Raw genomic sequence first — 19,769 nt, 5'->3', positions numbered from 1 at the left:
CATTGAGTTGATTCCAACTCATAGCGACCCTATAGGACGGAGTAGAACTTCCCCATAGGGTTTTCAAGGAGCCCCTGGAGGATTTGAACTGCAGGTCTTTTGGTTAGAAGCCGAACTCTTAACCATTACGCCACCAAAGTTTCCTACTGGGTCATAAGGTAGCTCTGTTTCTAGTTTTATGAGGAAACACCATAACGCATTCAATGGTGGTCGTATCATTTTACAGTTCCATCAACAATGGATAAGGATTCTAATCTCCCCACATCTTTGCCAACATTTGCTGTTTTCTGTTTTTTTAATCAGTGCCATTTTTTTTTTTTATTCTAGTAGGAGTGAGATAGTATCTTATTGTCGTTTTGATTTACATCTCTTTAATGGGTAATGATCCTGAGTATCTTTTCATGAGTTTGTTGTCTGCTTGGATGTCTTCTTTGGTGAACTCTCTGTCCATGTCCTTTGGCCTTTTTATATTTGGGTTGATTGTCTTTTTGTTTTGAGTTGTTGAAGTTTTCTACAACTTTTGGAGATTAGACACTTATGTGATATGTCCTTTCCAAATATTTTTCCTTGTCTATATGTTACGTTTTTGTATTTTATTTTTTCATAATGTCTTCTGATAAACAGAATTTTTAATTGCTATGAGATTCCATTTACTTATTTTGTCTTCATCTATTTGTGCATTTGTTGTAATATTTGCTATACTATTTTTACAAAATATTAGGCCTCATTGTTTTCTCCCAGGAAGTTTATGGTTTTAGATTTAAAGGTTAGGTCTTTGATCTGTTTTGAGTTAGTTTTTGTGTTTGATGTGAAGTTTGGATACTTGTTTCAGTTTTCTCCAGGTATATATCCAGTTTTACTAGCACCATGTATTAAAGAGGCTCTCTTCCCCACTGAATGGATTTTGACCCCTTGTTGAAAATCAGTGGCCCATAGATGTTTGGGTTTAGTTCTGAGTTCTCAATTCTATTCCACTGGTCTATATGCCTATCCTTCAACCAGTACTAGGCTATTTTGATTTCAGTGACTGTATAGTATGTTTTGATATCAGGGAGTACAGGTCCTCCTGCTTTGTTCTTTTTCTTCATTATTGGTTTAGCTATTCAAGTTTTCTTTCCCTTCCTTATGAAGTTGGTCATTAATTTTTCCATTTCAGTGAAGAACATTGTTGGGATTTGTATCAGATTGCATTATATCAATAGATCACTTTAGGTTGAGTTGACATTTTCACTATATTAAGCTTTCCAATCCATGAACACAGAATGTCTTTCCATTTTTGTAGGTCTCTTTTAGTCTCTTGTCATAGTATAATTCTCATTGTATAAGTCTTTTTTGTCCCTGGGATAGGTTAATTCCTAGGTATTTTATTGATTTGGGGGCCATTGTAAATAATAATGTTTTCTTGATTTCTTTGTCAGAGTAGTCTCTCTAAGTGAAGAGGAACTCAACTGCTGTGTATTGATCTTGTTTCCTACAAGGTTGCTAAATTCTCCTTCTAGTTCTACAGTATTCTTTGGAATCTTGAGGGTGTTCTATGTGTGGAATCATGTCATCTGCAAATAGAAATAGTTTTACTTCTTCTTTTCCAATGTGAATACCCTTTCTTTCTCCTTCTTGTCTTATTGCTCTGGCTAGGACTTGCAGCGGAGTGGTGATATTGGACATCCTTGTCTTGTTCTTGTTCTCAGGGGAAAGGTTCTCAGCCTTTCTCCATTGAGTATAATGTTGGCTGTTTGTTTTTCATATACATCCTTAATTATGTTGAGGAATTTCCCTCCTATTACTATTTTGCTAAGAGTTTTTATCAGGAAATGGTGTTGAATTTTATCTAAAGCCTTTTCTGCATAGTTTGATATGATCATGTGGTTCTTTTGCTTTGTTTGATTTATGTGGTGGACTAATTACATTGATTAATTTTCTGATGATGAACCGAACTTGTAATTCTGGTATGAATCCCACTTGACCTTAGTGTATATATATATATATATATTTTAATACATTGCTATAGTTTGTTGGCTAGAATTTTGTTGAAAAGTTTTGCATCTATTCATAGGAGATATTAGTCTGCAGTTTTCTTTCTTTTTTATTTTTTGTGGTGTCTTTGCCTGGTTTTAGTATCAGGGCTATGCTGGCTTCATAGAAGGGATTCTGTAGGATTCCTTCCTCCTCTATTTTTGGAAGAAATTGAGTAAGATTAGTGTCAACTCTTCTCTGAATGTTTGGCAGAATTCTCCAGTGAAACCATCTGGTCCTGGTTTTTTTGTTTTTCTTAGTATTTTTCTGATGATATTTTCAAACTATTCTTTTGTGATGGGTCTGTTTACATTTTCTACCTGTGTTTGTGTTAGTTTGAGTAGGTAATGTGTTTCTAGGAATTTATCCATTCCATCTAGGTTTCAAATTTATTGGAGTATAAAATTTCATAGTAATCAGTTATGATTTATGATCTTTATCTCTGATGTTTGTTTTTCATGTACGTCTTTAATTGTGTTGAGTTATAATGTCACCAATCTCTTTTTTAATTTGGTTACTTGCCTCTTCTTTTTTTTTTTTCTGTCATCAATCTTCCCTATGGTTTGCCTATTTCATTGGTTCTTTCGAAGAACCAGCTTTTGGTTTTGTTAATTCTTTCAATTGTTTTTCTATTTTCAATTTCATTTATTTCTGCCTTGCCCTTTTTTTCTTGTTGCTTTTGCCTTCTTTTGCTCTTTCTATTTGTTTCAGCTGTTTTTTTAAATTAATTTTTATTATTTTTTTCTTTTTTAATGAAGGCATTTATTGCTAAAATTTCTCTCTGATGAATGCTTTTGCTGTGTCCCAAAAGTTTTGATATGTTGTGTTTTTGTACGTTTTGATTCAAGGAACGTTTTAATTTCACTTTTGATTTCTTCTATAGCCCAATGCTTTTTTAGTAATGTATTACTTAATTTCCTTGCAGTTATTATTTTTTCCTGTTTAACCTGTTGTTGATTTCTAGCATCATACCATTATGGTCTGAGAAAAAGCTTTGTAAGATTTCACTCTTTTAAAATTTGTTGAGTCTCGTTTTGTGATTGAGCATATGGTCTATTCTGGAAAATGGCCCACGTGCGCTGGAGAAGAATATATTGTTCTGCTATTGGGTGGGGTGTTCAATATATATCTTTTGAGTCCATTTGGCTTATGGTTTTATTTAAGTGCTCAGTGTCTTTAGGGTTTTTCTTTTTTAGGTGTTCTGTCTATAATTGAAAGTGGTGTGTTGAAGTCCTCTACCATTATTGTGGAGTTGTATGTTTCTTTTTTCATTTGCTTCATGTATTTTGGTGCATTTCTGTTAAGATTTTATGTATTTATAATTTTTATTATTATTATTATGCAATGACCTTCATCTCTTGTGGTAGGTTTTGATTTAAAGCCTATTTTATCTAATATCAGTATGGCTACACATGCTCTTTTTTTATCGGTTGAATGGGATATTTTTTATCCAGCCCTTTAAATTCAGTCTATTTGCATCCTTGTATCTAAGGTGTCTTTCTTATAGGCACTAAAAGGATGATCACATTTTTTTTATCCATTCTGCCACTCTTTGTCTTTTGCATGTGTTGATTAGACCATTTACAATTTAGGTTATTACTGAAAACAAAGTATTTACCTCACTCATTTTGTTTTTTGAGTATTTTGTGTCTTCTTTATTATTCTGATTTTTTCTTTGTATTTGGGTGCTTTCTTGTGATGAGCTTTTTGTTAACTTATTTCTTTTCTCTGAGTGTTTCTTCTTGGTGATTTCTTAGTGGTTATCACATATGTTACATTTCATGACTTACTACAACGTCTAGCATGTGAGTAACTGTTAACATACAAGCTTAACATAATAAATCTGTTGCTGATATGCTCCTCCCTTCCCCATTTCTGTTGGTGTGTCTCCATTAACACCAATATACAATCCATATGCAACAGGTTTAGTTTGTATTGAATTCTTAATGCTCTTGCTTTTCCTCTGGAGTACTCCCTTGAGTAATACTTGTAAAGCTGGTCTGGTAGTGGCAAATTCTCAGAGCTTCTGTTTGGAAATATCTTTACTACCCCCCTCATTTTTGAATGACAGCTTTGCTAGGTAAAATATTTTTGGTCGGCAGTTTTTGTTGTTGTTCAGTATTTTATACATGTTGCTTCATTGTCTTCTGGCCTCTAGAGATTCTGGGTAGAAGTCTGCACTGATGCTTCTGTAAGGCCTTGGTATGTTAAATTGTGTTTTTCTCTTGCTGCTTTCAGAATTCTCTCCTTGTCTTTGGTTTTCAAGAATTTTATTAGAACATATCATGAAATTGATCTTTTTGTGTCTCTTCTGATTGGGATTCTTGTAGCTTCCTGTATTTGCTGGCTTGTTTCTCTGCTACAACCTTGGATATTCTCTCTGATTATCTCTTGGAAAATTATTTCTGAGCCTCTAATGTTGTCATGGTGCTCTGTGATTCCAATAACTCCAATGTGAGATTTCTTAATTGAATTTCACATTTTCTTATGGGTTTGTTCACAATTCTTTGTTCATTTCTCTTGTTTATTATGTTTCTTTTGAGACATAATAAATTCAGTTCTTTAATCTTCTAGTTCACTCACTCTATCTTCCATCTGTTCAACTCCATTGTCAAGCGTGTCTCTTGGTTTTTCTAATTCAGATTTTTATTCTTTAGTCCCAGTAATTCTTTCTGTATTTTTTTAGTGTATTCAATTTCCTTGTTAAGTTTCTCATTTTGTTCCTCCATTTGCTTTCTGAAGTCCACTAGTTTGTTTTCTGTGATTTTTTTTCTCGATTTAAACATATTTAGCACCATACTCTGAAAATTATCAATTCTTTGCATTATTCTGGCCTCCATAGGAGAGGTTTCCTCTTCTCCATATTTTGCTTCTGATTGTTCCTTCTTCTCTTATGATTTTGTGTATTTTATTAGCTTTTGTTGGACTTTAACAATTTTGTTATGTTTTCTTTAATTTTTTTTTTCTATTTAATGTGTGGGAAATTTTCTGTTTGGGTGTTCTGGTGGTGTAGCAGCCAGTCGTGAGGCTGCCAACTATAAAGCCAAGGCCTGCACCCACCGGCCACTCCACTGGTCAACAATGTGGCAGACCACCCCCTCCAATACTGACAGACCTGGGAACCATATGAGGTGGCTACCCTTACTGCACGGGTTCTTCGTTAGAATGTCTCAGCAGCGGCAGGTTTTGTGTTTTCGCCTGAGAACCACTAGGTGGCACTCCTTTCCTTAGGGTTTTTTTTTCCCCCAAGGTTTTGGTTCAGTAGATCTGGGATGCTTGGTCTCTTGAATTCAATACACATGTGTGGGATGGGGAGGTTTTGGTGGATACATCCACTGATGTGAGATCTGGGGATCGACTTTATTGTAGCAAAGGTGAGAGGCTCTTTTTGCCTTTCCCTCACTGGCAACACTGCTTGGGCATGCCCACCACCCAAGGTGACCTGCTTGCATCTGCTTCCTCTGTGCCTGTCAGTCTGAACTGTTCTCCTTGCCCTGCAGCTCTTATATCTCTTCCTGGTTCTAGTGCCCAACCATTTAGGGCTTCACAGAAAGTCACAGTACTCTTACACAGGCGTATGGTCCTCCTACACCCCTGCCACTTTTTCAAACTGTGAAGTCCCACAGCCAATTTGTGCCACCTTAAAAATCTGGCTAGTGCTTCCTTGCATAAGCTCCTTTTCTGTGCTCTCTGTTTAGGGTGCTACCCAGTCTCATCCCAAAATGGCTGCAATAAGCTAGTGCTCCCCATATTAGTGGGTACGATCTCCTGGCTTGTGTGCTGATCCCATCCCTCCTCTCCCCTGATTCTGGACTCGCTCCGATTCTCCGATTCCTCAGCTGCTGTCCTGAGTTCTGAAATCTCAGCCTGTACTTGCTTTCATTCTTTGTTCAGTGAGTTAGTTGTTAAGGGAGTAGATCTGAGCATCCACTCACTTCTCCACCTTGCCCCACCTTAAAGTAATTTTAATTTGAAGTAGGTTAAGAGAAGTTAAGATGTATAATTGCAAGTACAACTAGAAAGGAAATAATTCAAAAAATTAAAGTTACAAACCAACAAAAAATTAAAAGGGTAATCAAGAAAATAACTAACTTTTAAAAAGCCATAAAGAACAAATAAGCAAAAAAAAAAAAAAAACTAATTCTATGTATCTATAGAAAAGACATATATAGACATATAGAATTAAATTGGAAATTAGTAGATGTAAATCCAACCATATCAATAATTATATTAATTGCAAATACTTCAAAACAAAAACAAATTACCTGGATAAAAAATAATCTCCAATTATATGCTGTCTACAAAAGGCATACTTTAGATTAAAGATACAAATAGGTTGAAATTAAAAGTGTGGAAAAAAAGGTACAACATGCAAAAAATAACCATAAGCTAGTGGGAGTGGCTATACTAATATCAGACAAAATATACTTTAAAACAAGAATATCAGATCGGTAACCTAACTTTCCCCTGTAGAAACTAGAAAAAAAAAAAAAAAAGAGCAAACTAAAACTAATACAAGAAAAAAAGAGAAGAAATAATAAATATGACAAAACAATGAAATATAGAAACAATAAACAAAATCAATAGAACCAAAAGTTGAAGAGGTCATCAAAATCTAAAAGCCTTTAAACAAAAGGCTGATAGAAAAATAAAAAAAAGTGAGAGAAGACACAAAAGTCAGGAAAAGAAAGAACTTCACTTTCACTGTTTTACCGTCAACTAAAAAAAAAAAAAAAAATTTTTTTTTTTTTTTTTTTTATGATGCTTGCTGTAGTGCCTTGCTCTTGTTTTTGTGGTCAGGTGCTGTCTAGTTGGTTCCAACTCACAGAAACCCTATATACAACAGAACGATACACTGCTCAGTCCTGTGCCATCCTCACAATCGTTGCTGTGTTTGAGCCCACCCTTGCAGCCACCATGTCATCCATTTCATTGAGGATCTTCGTCTTTTTCACTGGCCCCTTGTGAGCATGATGTCTTTCTCCAGGGACTGATCTTCCCTGATAATAAGTCCAAAGTATGTGAGACAAATTCTCACCATTCTTGCTACTAAGGAACAAACACTCTGGCTGTACTTCTTCCAGGACAGATTTGTACCTGGCAGTCCATGGTGTATTAAATATTCTTTGCAAACACCATAATTCAAAAGCATCAGCTCTTTTTCAGTCTTCCTTACTCATTGTCCATACATTGCATACATATGAGGCAATTGAAAATACTGTGGCTTAAGTCAGGTGCACGTTAATCCTCAAACAGATATCTTTGCTGTTTAATACCTTAAAGAGGCCTTTTGCAGAAGATTTGCCCAGTGTAATGCTTTGTTTGATTTCTTGACTGCTACTTCCATGGATATTGATTGTGGATCCAAGTAAAATGAAATCCTTGACATCTTCAATATTGTCTCATTTTATCATGATCTTCCTATCAGTTTAGTTGTGAGAATTATTGTTTTCTTTTATGCTGAGGTGTAATTCATACTGAAGTCTGTAGTCTTTGAACTTCATCATTAAGTGTTTCAAGTCCTCTTTCAGCAAAGTTACATCATCTGCATATCACAAGTTGTTAATGAGTCTTCCTCCAATCCTGATGCCACATTCTTATTCATACAGTCCAGTTTCTGGAATTATTTGCATAGCATACAGATTGAATAAGTATGGTGAAAAAGTACAACCCTGACACACATGTTCCCTGTTCAAACGAACTGCCTCTTGGTCTATGTACAGGTTCCTCATTTAGCACCGTTAAGTGTCCTGGCATTCCTATTCTTCAGAATGTTGTCTATTATTTGTTTTGATCTACGGGATTGAATGCCTTTGCATAGCAATAGAACACCAGTAAACATCTTTCTGCTCTTCTCTGCTTTCAGCCAAGATTTATCTTATATCAGCAATGATATCTCTCATTACACATCCTTTTCTGAATCTGACTTGAATTTCTGACAGTTCTCTGTCAACGTACTGCTCCAACACTGAATTATCTTCAGCAAAATATTACTTATGTGTGGTATTAGTGATGTTGTTTGATAATTTCTGCATCCTGCTGGATCACCTCTCTTTAGAATGGGCACAAATATGGATCTCTTCCAGTTGGTTGGCCACACAGCTATCTTTCAAATTTCTTGGCATAGACAAGTGAGCACTTCCAACCTTGCAACCATTTGTATTTGGTATTTGTATTCATTTGTATTTGGTATTCCATCAATTCCCGTAGCCTTGTTTTTTGCCAGTTCCTTCAGTGCAGTTGGAACTTTTTCCTTTAATACTGTTGGTTCTTGATCATATGCTAGCTCCTTAAATGGTTGAATGTCAACCAATTCTTTTTGGTACAGTGACTCTGTATATTCTAACCAGTAGGAATGAGTTTAAAAAAGAGAGAGAAAGAGAGAATACCACCAACAATTTCACAATTGATTTAATGTTTATTTTATGTCTACAATGATTTCAGTACTGTATAAAAATATACAATAGGTAATCAAGTTAAAAGATTATTACCCATGTGTAACATTGCACAAATGAAATAATGAGATAGATTAAATATCTGAAGTTCCTACAAACCTTAACTATATAGCAAGTGTGTTTATATCAAAAATTAGTTTGCACAGAATTTAGCATATGGAGTTACTATATATTCACGTAACCACTAGTTTATGTCTTATTGTACAGTTAAAATACTGAATTCAGAGTGGTAACAGTTGAAGGCTTTCTATATTCTGTTAAGAAATTCTCTTTTCATTGTTAGAATACGTTTAGTCTTTCTGTTACAAGACCTTTTTCAGGTGAGAAGTACATAGAAAAATTTTGGATAGCAAATGAAACAATATTTAATAGATGTTTTTGATCTTTAATATTAGATCTATATGTGAATTGTACCTGCCCTCCTGTGCTTTCAAGAAATATGAAAGAATAGATTCCAGATTCAGTTCTAAGTCACTACTAATTTTTGTCACTTTTTGCATTTGTAAGTTTCAGAAACATGGGATTAACATTTGCTTTTCATTTAAATATTCAACATCTTATATATTTGCAAGCAATCTCAAAGATATTTGCAATCTACACTACTTACAAAAGAAGTAGCCTTGAAAAACAGATACATATGTTGCTAATATCATCAAATATCTAGAAAAACCTAGACATTTGAGTAAAAATACATGCCAAATGAAATCTAAAAGAAAACAGAAAAACTTTATAAGAGCATTTATGTCTTATTAGCAATAAATAGGGAAAATTTTAGGTAACCAACATAGTCAACACAGAAGAAAAAGATAATCTAAGAAATGTGTATCAATAAGCTGAAATGCATGTTGTGAAACATAATAATTTTTCCACACCATCCACATGTGGAGTAATGCTATGAATAAGTTGATTGTAGGTATCAGAAACTTACTTGGCTCTTATGTATTGATTGCAGTGTATAAAAATATCATATACTCAAAAAGAACTATAAGTTTGCCATGCTGTGACGTTGAGTCAATTCCTACTCATAGTGACCCTATAGGATAAGGTAGAAATGCCTTATAGTGTTTTCTAGGCTGTCATCTTTATGGAAGCTGGTCACTGGGTCTTTCCCCTGCACAGCCATTAGGTAGGTTCATACTGCTGACCTTTTGGTTAGCAGCTGAGCACTTAACCATTGCATTACCAATGCTCATAACACAAATTTAGGGACATGAATAGCATTTTATATTTGAAAGTATTACTAAATATTTTCAATACAACTTGCAATTTAGAATTTTATGCAATTCCCTTGCATTTAGGGCAAAATAGCAATTCCATCACTAAATAAATCATATCATTAGCACAGATGGCTGCACAATGCTGTGATCCATTGGAGTTTTTTCATTCTCATTGAAGATTATCCTCCCTCATGTTGGTTCCCTAGTTTTTTCAGGAGTTCACATGACGGTTTCTCAACTTTCTCATGGCCGATTTAAAATCTTCATTCCTCAGAGAGTAGACAATGGGGTTCAACAACGGTGCACAAACAGTATAGAACACAGAAATGAACTTATCCACGGAAAGTCTGCTAAAGGGCCATATATAGAAATAAATGCATGGTCCGAAGAAAAGAATCACCACAGTGATGTGGGCAGTTAATGTGGACAGTGCCTTGGTAGACCTACTGGAGGACCGGCGTTTGACAGTGATCAAAATGATGGCATAGGAAACAATTAAAGCCAGAAAACAGCTCGATGATATAAGGCCACTGTTACTTAGGGTCACAATTTCCATTTCATAAGTATCCATGCAAGCCAGCTTTATCACCAGGGGAACATCACAAAAGAAGCTATCTATCTCATTGGGGCCACAAAATGGCAGATCCACTGTAAAAGCCAAGTGGATCACAGAATGAAGAATACCCACAGCCCAGGAAATAGATACAAAAATTATACATAATCTCCGGTTCATAATTGTACTATAGTGCAGGGGCTTACATATGGCTATAAATCGGTCATATGCCATAGTTACAAGCAATATCATCTCACTCCCAACAAAACTGTGAAGAAGGAATATCTGGGCCATGCAACCCTCAAAAGAGATAGTCTTGTGCTCAACAAGAAAGTCTGCAAGCATCTTGGGGGTGGCAAAGTTAGACTGACAGATATCAATGAAAGAAAGATTACTGAGTAGGAAGTACATAGGAGAGTTTAGATGGGAGTCAGAAGAAATAATAACAATAATCATGATGTTGCCTAGCACAGATGCCACATACACTATAGAGAAGATTACAAAAAAGAAAATCTGAAGTTCCCAAGAATCAGAGAGTCCCAGCAGCACAAACTCAGAGACCATTGATTCATTTGTGTGAGCCATGTGTCCAACGCACAGTAACCTAAATGAAAGAAAATCAGGAGCATATCACAATGATTCACAACAGAATATAACTAGATTATATAAAAAATAAATATAAGCTTTCAGTTAAGTCAATTCAACTTGATGAAATATGGATATCAATTGACTGCTATCTAAATCCCTATGAAGATGATGGGAAATGGGAGAAGGGTGGGGAAAAAAGGAACAGATAAGGCTCCTATTATAACTAAAAAGGTAAGATACACATATTGAAAAATGAATAATATGAAATCAGAAATAGGTAGATATAAATGAGTGGTACATTAACACCATAAATATTAGCAAGATGAAAGAGATTACTCTATGCTAAATAAGGTATCATGGAGTAGGGATTATTTGAATTAAAACTTTTAATAGTTTGAAATTTACCAGACAAAAAAAGAAAGTCTATTTCAGGCAGAGGAAGTAATATGAAGAAAAATACAAAAGTAAAAACGCGGAAGACATTTACCTGGAGGACAGGGTATATGTTAAAAAAAAAAAAAATATGTTAAGAAAGAATAAAATTTAAGTTGGGAATGGTAGATTAGGATGTAATTTGTGGATATAATTTATCTTGAAAGCAGGGCTAAGTAGCCTTGATTAATGGTCTTGAAATAAAGAATCATAGACTTGTGTTTTAAGAAGTTTATAACAGCAAGTTGCCATATTATTGAGTGAAAGAGAGAAATTCTAGAGACAATGGTGATACTCTGAAAGTTTCTGTGAAGGTCAAGAATATTTCTTTTCATCCAATTTTAATCAAATTCACCTTCTGTCATATTAAAAAAAAAAAAAGCTAAAACTCATGGCCATCCAATCGATTCTGACTCACAGCGGCCCTGTAGGTATAGGACAGAGTAGAGCTGCCGCCATAGGGTTTCCATGGAGCAGGTGATGAATTCGAACTGCTGACCTTTTTGGTTAGAAGCTGAGCTCTTAACCACAATGCCACAAGAACTCCTCTGTCACATGAAGACCAATCAGTTATGAATGAACCATCTATGCATCAGTCTATTTGTTCTTACCTTGTCTTTTGTCTCTTCTTAAACACTCCTTGTCAGACTTGAATTTATCAAAATCTACAACATCTTTCAGAAACTCTGGTGGCGTAGTGGTTAGGTACTACGGCTGCTAACCAAGAGGTCGGCAGTTCAGATCTGCCAGGCACTCCGGGAAACTCTATGGGGCAGTTCTACTCTGTCCTATAGGGTCGCTATGAGTCAAAATCAACTAGATGGCAGTGAGTGTGGTTTTTTTGTTTTGGTATAACGCCTTTCAGGAATGGTCCCTTTTGAAATGCCCCGTACAACTTAAATATACTTGGTAAATTTTGAACACATGAAAGATTCTCAAAAGGAAAAAGTTAAGTAGTGTGTAATTGCCTCTGGAATATTTTTTTGACATTTTGCTTAACACACTGGGCAAAATATAAGCACTTGGTGCAAAAAGAAAATCATACACCGTCTTCAGTTTTTAAAGAAACATATTAGATGTTACCTGTATACCCACCAATACACAATAGATATTTGTCCTTATATTGATTGAAGTTCTGCACCCCATATTTTTCAGTGGTTTGTTAAGAGCAAGTTATTTATATATAACTAAAATAATAAACACTTATAATTTTTAAAAGTGAAAACTCTATCTATATATATAGTAAAAAAAAAAATTGCCGTCAAAGTTGATTCCAGGTCATAGCGACCCTATAGGACACTATAGGACAGAGTAGAACTGCCCCATAGAGTTTCCAAGGAGTGCCTGGTGGATTAGCAGCTGTAGCACTTAGCCACTATGCCACCGGGGTTTCCAATGAAACCATAATTTCATTATGTAATTTTACCCTGATGAAGTGCTAAATTCTACCATTTAAGGGCTTCCATCTTTACAGTTGAGTTATAATATCTACTTTAAGAAGAATTCAGAAAATTAGTTTATTCCAGTATATGATTAAGTCAGTGAGGCCAGAACCGACCTAAGTACGAAATACCATCATGGAATTTCTGTCTCAGTGTGGAAGATCTGAGGAAATGCTGACACGTCTGATCCTGTGTTTACATGCCCCGAGAGATAAGGAGGCAAAAAAAACTTTAGAAAGGAAGTAGATTCCCAGTACTAAGACGAAAAAAAAGGTACTGAAGAGCTGCAGTTACAAATTTAAAACAAGAGTAGTTGACACCAATGGGACTTCTAGGATACAATCCATTGTGTAAAGTCTGCTAAATATGGCAATTTTGTATGTTAATATTTTTGATAGGAAAACTCATAGCCATCTGGGGCTAGCAAGCAAAGAATTATTCTTAATACAGAGTATATACATTTGGAATATAAAAACACTAATATTAATCTATTATAATCACAGTAAGAAAGACTCCGAAATAGAAGTTTTACTGTTATTTTGTAATAGGATTTGCCATTTTAATAAATCACACAACTCGAAGAAACTTCTATTATATCAAATATTATAAAATATGCTTTCTATAATAATAGTAGTAATAGTAACTTTTTTACCACTCTATTACAAGCACTGTCCTAAGAATATAACATATATTGACTCATTTAATCCTCACAATGCCCCTGCAAGATAACTACCATTCGTATATCCATTTTACAGATAAAGCAAAGAAACTCCATTGCCGTGGAGTCAATTCCAACTAACAGCGACCCTATGAAACAGAGTAGAATTGCCCCATAGAGTTTCCCAGAAGAGGCTGGTGGATTCAAACTGCCGACCTTTTGGTTAGCAACCTTCTTAATCACTGCACCACCAAGGCTAAGGCTAAGTAAATTGCTCGAGTTTACACAACTAGTAAGTTGTATACTTCTAGTAATGACTCCCACAGTGGACTGGGCATGGTCAGGCTATCTATAAAAAAAAAATTTTTTTCTGAAAATATCCAAACTTCCTATAGATTCCATCACTATTATCTAATGACTGGTAAGTTTTGTCAGTTCTCATTTTTCAAAATATAAGAAATAACTAGACAAGCCCTCCACACTAACTTTTCACAATTTCTTATGATTAGACTCAATGTTACATTTCCACTAACTAGCTATGTGACCAGCCTTAGAAGACGGAACTAGACTACCCCCAACACCGTCCCTAAAATTCTAGGTGTACAGGCAGATGTGTAATGGGAACGTGAGGAGTATGGAAAAATCACTCAGGATTCCTTAAACTGTGCTCAAGGCATCCAATGTCTTCATTAACAAAACATTCATCCCCTTATTGCCAGAGTACCTCAGAGATAAAAGTGTTTCCAGGTCGCAAAACACACCATAACAGAATTTCTCTCTCCTGATTTAAGACCACATTTGAGACACAGGAAATTAATTTTACATTAATATCTACTTCTAAAATGTATCAATAAAACTCTGAAATCATAAACTTAATTTTTCTTGTCCTTAGAGACAGCACAAAAGAGACAGAGAAGTGACATATAATTGTTGTAACGTACTTTCTCTGTGCTCATCAGATTATGATTTTATTCTTATCAGGGTAGCCCTTAAACCTGGGAAGCAGGTTATAGAGAAAGAAGGGAACAGCAGGGATTTACCACTTCTATTCTGCATTTCCAGTTTGACTGAGATAACAATGGTCTCCCCTTTACTGAATTCTAGCTGCTCATTTTACCTATAGAAGACAGCTTACTTATTTGTCTGGTCCAAAATATATATATATATATAACTTACCCTAGTCCTTCCATTCCCCTTATTTTTGCTAAATTTGGTGACCTCCAGATTGTTTAACTCCTTCCAGCTGTAAGTCTTCATGTTGATAATATTTGTAACATACTTCTGCCTTGATGGCATTTTAACCTGGTCCCCGGCACTAAAGTGTGCTAAAGTAACACCCCCAGGTCCTGCCCTAAGGGAGTGAAGGCTCTGCTCTTGCCCTCAACCACACAAATGCAATATCCTAAGGCAAGACAATATAAAGCCTTCTATCCTGATGCCAGGAATCCCTGGTGGTGTAGTGGTTAAGTGCTACACCTGCTGACCAAAGGGTCTGCAGTTCGAGTCTTCCAGGCACTCCTTGGAAACTCTATGGGGCAGTTCTACTCTGTCCTATAGGGTTGCTATGAGTTGGAATCGATTCGACAACAGTGGGTTAGTTTAGGTTTAGGTTATCCTGATGCCAAAACATTGATCTCATTGGAGAAGTGAGAAATCAGTTTTAGAGATCTGTGAAGTCGTCCTGCAGTGAGAGTAATTATGTTTTATGAAATATTTTTTCCAGAGACAGAATATGGGGAAAACAAAACAAAACAAAACAAAACTTTTTACCAGCTTGTTGATATGTCTGAAGGTAAAAAAATTGAATTGATATTGTACAGACTCGTGGTTAGCAAAGTTGACTCTGCAACTTTATAACTGTTAACATAAAAAAGCAATCATATATTCTTACAAATGAGCTCCTAGCCTCAAGGGTAGTTTCCCCCAATCATAATAAGCCCACCACTTCACAAGACAATTTAATCTATTGTTAGCTTGTTCTACCACTTGTAGGTTCATGGAACAAAGTTATTCTCTTATCAATGCAGTAATTCTTTGAATATTTGAAGGAGTTCTTATTTCTTTTTCATTCCAAATCTTCTACCTCTCCTCAAAGACACATCAACAGCTTCACCTCCTATACTTTGTGTAGTAACTCTTCTTGCCACATATCTTACTCTCCCTAGAGGCTCTGAAGCAAGATTTAAATGGTCGTTCTCATCCTTCCCCAGATCACACTTCTCTGATTTGCCAATTTTGTTCCTCCAAGGCCCCTAAATCCATTAAAACTACTTTTCTGTTGCTGAGGAATTCTAACCATTTCTCCATCCAAATTTGACAACTGAATGACTGTTTGTGTTTCTGTCCCGTAAGATAATTTTCTCTCACCAGAGTCTATTAGGGTCATCATGGTGGGCTGTAATGCAGCACTAGTCCTTTGTTTTTTTTTTTTTTTTTGGTGTTGTTCATACCAGTCCCTAGACTTACACCATCTGTAGCAACCTTCCCATGATCCCATAAAATTGAGGTGAAGTGAAGGTGCTGATGCAAAAGAAGTAGGTGACATGGGGGCCTGGATTAATTGTTCATGTTGGTTACTTGTTCCTTCGGACTGCTTCAGTCTGATCCCAGGTGCACCACTTCCAACTTATGATGGCTTGTGACTGAGACACAATCACTTGGTAATAACCTATGGCCAGAAACTCAGTCCCTAGTGAGGCCCGGTAGCATGCTAAGTGTTGCTTTTCAAACAAAGGGTAGTTCTCTGATGCAGAATTCAGGGCTTTTTTCCAGAATTCTAGGAGATAACATTGTCACTCTAATTGGTCTTGCTAAAGAATCGACACAACGCCCTTACTTACAATGGATAGCTATGTTTCATTGGATTTCCTGGTTCATATAACCGGAGTGGCATAGCAGCTTGTATTGAAGACTTGACTTAATCCAAGGACCCACTCAAAACAGATACTCTCTGAGACACCTTAAAATTAGGTCAAAGTAGTATCCACAAGACAGATTTATACAGCTTCCAAAATTCGATGAGGCTATAAGCACTGTACCTCTTTCTTGGTGTAAGGGATACAGGGTAAAATAACTTGTATTTTAGTTATAGGGGACAACCTACTATGTCTCAGAGTATTCAGCCCCTTAAACCTGGATGATTTGGCAGATCCCTGAAAAGCTCTATAGATTATCATGGTAATGAAACTCTATTGTGACAGAGACCAGAAGAATAAACATGAAAGTTGACAAAATTGTGAATTATATTATTGTTCATCCCCCAGTTCCTGACAAGGCATTTAAGTTAGTTTTGTAACTCTTTCAGTGAGTAAAATAGAGTAGAGATGTTATTCTGCAGCCTGGGCAACACAGAGTTCTCAATCTAGCTATTAGTCAAAGGCAATGAGGGGAGGAGGAGGAGCAGAAGGGAGGAGTACAGCATCATTTTGTGAGGCATATGCCTCGGGGAAGGTCTTTAAGATCTTCAAGCAAGAAGAGGCTGATGTCTTCTAGCAAGAAGGAAAAGCAATTTCTGCCCAATTGGAAACTTTAGGGGAGTCTTTGGTATATGGGTTTCTAGATGCATTCACCAAACGTCTCTGTCTTAAATCTCAAGATCCCACTCTTCTCTGTTATGTCCCTGACTTTAGCAAAGGACAACTGCCAGGTTGGAGAATTTTTTTCCCTGTTGCCTCTTGGCCACACTTACTAATAAAGTATAGGCCTGCTTGCCCTCACATTCTCAGCCATCCAGCTACAGAAGACAATAATCTCTTTAAAAGCACCATAGAGGTCTTCTGGTTTTCACACCAGATGCTGAGTTGAGAATTGGTTACTCTGAGCTTGTCCATGTCTTTTTTCTAGGCTTTTAGTGCAGTTAGCAAAAGCCATTCAACTCCGTAATTCATAAACCACCGTTGGCTCCATACATTTCAAAAAAGTAGAACACTCCGATGAGTTATTGGACCTTGACTTTACTGTCAATTTTTTTTTTCCTTTCTGACTCCAAAGAGAATCCTGAAGTACCTTTGTAATCTCCTAGCTCATTTCTCTGGAGGACTCTGTTACTTGGCATTCTGGGAAATTATACCCCTAATACTTCCTTCTTTGTCCTCTGGCTAACTTGAATCATGTTATTGCCAGATGTTTAGATTTATTCAGTAGAACTGAAGATTCTTCACCTTATATCCTAATCTAGCATCTTGAGGTACAGTCTTCACTGGCCATATCACTGTCTCTCAATTCTGACACATCACATCAACTTCTTTAAGTAGCCTCTGAGGTATGCATTAAGTTTCTATTCCTTGTCCGAAATGATGCTTTTTTACTTAGCTCATAAACATGGCCGAGGTAACTAGGAGCCTGAGAGCTGAAAAATGAGTTGGTCCTGGCTTTTGGTAGCATCTCTTTTTAAAATATTCAGGTTATCAAAAGCACTTTAGGAATATGCTCACTTTCCATAGACAAAGTCCCTGTTCTAGTGGAATTTACAGTTTAGTCAGGTAGAAATATATGAGATTAGGGAGGATATATAAGTAGGTGGCCTTATCATGCAGAGTGATAATAACTAGATTAAAAAGGTTTTCTTCTTTTTCCTAAGAGTACTGGAGAGAAATTGAGACTTTAAAGAGACAGATGGTCTGCAAAGAGATACAAACTGAACAGGAAAAAATTCTTGACATTGCTTTATTACTTTGAACTGTGTGTATAAATATGTTTATTACCAAATTAAAAATAGTTTTTTTAATAAACACACAAAATGGGACTGTAGTGTATTTAATGTCTCAAATCAAATTAAAATTACAATGCTATTTACCTCGAGTAGTTTTCCTTAGCTAGACATTAAATTAAAAACACATTAAATTAAAAATACAATATCATTATGAAAGTATCCCTTTGTTTTTACTGGAACTAAAGTAAGATGAAATATTTCAAGGAACAGACATTAAAGTCTATTTACTGAGCCTTCATGGCACAGTGGTCCAGCCATCCACAGAAAGTCCATCTCCACATATGACAAAAATATTTCGTCTGATTCATCTCATAGTAATACAAGCTCATACATGAATCATTAAAAAGAGTGCAAATTAATCAAACCTGCAAATTCAAAGGGAATAAAATAATCCTTTTAGATTGAAACATAGAGAAAAGTTCTTTTTCTTTCTGACAGATATTTTGGTTACCAAGTTTTTAAAAAGTGATAAAGCTGTGAATGCAATATTTAAACAACAAGAAATTTGCACTCTATTTTTATATGGTTAAATTCTTTTGGATCCATTTTGATCCAGAGTTAGGCAATAAATCATCAGTCCGAAGACACTCCAACACAAATGCTTTTGAGATGATAGGTAAGAGTTTCATAATGGATTTTACTAAGCAGAGTTTGTCATAATCTCAAGAATACTTCAAATTCTTACATAATTTCTCACCAGTTCTATCAACCATACCAAGACATATGGAAACCTTCTCTTGACTTCCTTTCTTTTACTTCCCATTGATTTTTTTTTTTCTCCCATTTGTGGACCTTCTCTAAAGCACAACGCAATAATTGAATAGAATAAGTAACTATACACAGTCAATTTTTAAGATATATCTCAGCCAGGTATATCCTACCTGATATGATGTATACCAGAGAAGGAAACTGAATTCTTCACTTTACCTATTGTAGGATTAGTCTCTTCAGAGTCGTGATATGTATAGGTGCCTTCTTCTGTAGCCAAATTGGAAGAGTACCATGGTTTTATCTAACTAACCCCTTGAAGCTCTTGAGGTTTAGCAATAGATAGCAAATGTTCATCTTCCAATGGGGATTATTAATACCTTTCACTAGTTATTCCCATTGGAACAAAGCAAGTAACATATCACATTGTTGACGATTACAATGAGTACTGCAAGACTATAGGGAAAAAAAAATGGAGGGTCATTTAGCCTCATAGACAGTATGTGGAGTTACATATCTTCTGTGAAGTCTATACAATTAAACCTGCTACTCCAGGGAAAATGTGTGGAAAAGTACATTCTATTGCCCAAATGAGAAATCCTTTCATTTGGGAGTGGAAGTGGGTGTAGTATCCTTGCCACATGAACATGTGGTGGTATGGGGGAAAGGTAATTTCTTAGAACTTAGAAAACAAGTTCTTATTTCAGAGTCTACCAGCAACTAAGAATAAATTATTGGGGAGACCACTTTAACTTTTCTGAGCCTCAGTTTATTCTTGTGTAAAATGACTTTTAATATGTAAAAAGAACTATGAAATGAATATCCTTGTAGTCAAGGTTTTACTTTGACAAATCTTAGTATTTCACCATGTTTCCTCTATTTGCATCTTATGTACCACCATAAATCATTTTTCCAGAATTAACCCATAATCTGAATTTGGTATTTAACATTCCTATGATTTTTATAGTTTTACAGAATAAAGATACATCTAC

At 35.6% G+C, this 19,769-nt stretch overlaps 1 protein-coding gene across 1 annotated transcript; it reads right to left on the bottom strand.

Annotated features, from left to right (window-relative positions):
- Nucleotides 1-9,896: 9,896 nt before the first annotated feature.
- On the bottom strand, nucleotides 9,897-10,823 carry LOC126084539 (olfactory receptor 4K1-like). Its single transcript, XM_049899151.1, has one exon. It carries the CDS (start codon nucleotides 10,821-10,823, stop codon nucleotides 9,897-9,899), a length of 927 nt encoding a protein of 308 aa, XP_049755108.1.
- Between the last annotated feature and the right edge of the window lie 8,946 nt (nucleotides 10,824-19,769).

The sequence above is a fragment of the Elephas maximus genome, chromosome 10, assembly GCF_024166365.1.
Source record: "Elephas maximus indicus isolate mEleMax1 chromosome 10, mEleMax1 primary haplotype, whole genome shotgun sequence".
Lineage (NCBI taxonomy): Eukaryota > Metazoa > Chordata > Mammalia > Proboscidea > Elephantidae > Elephas > Elephas maximus.
Note: the sequence above shows the minus strand (reverse complement) of the source record. Positions and strands in the feature narration are given on the sequence as shown.

Bases quoted from the DNA above. Each gene is read 5' to 3' on its own strand.
- LOC126084539 (XM_049899151.1), bottom strand. From the start codon at position 10,823: ATGGCTCACACAAATGAATCAATGGTCTCTGAGTTTGTGCTGCTGGGA.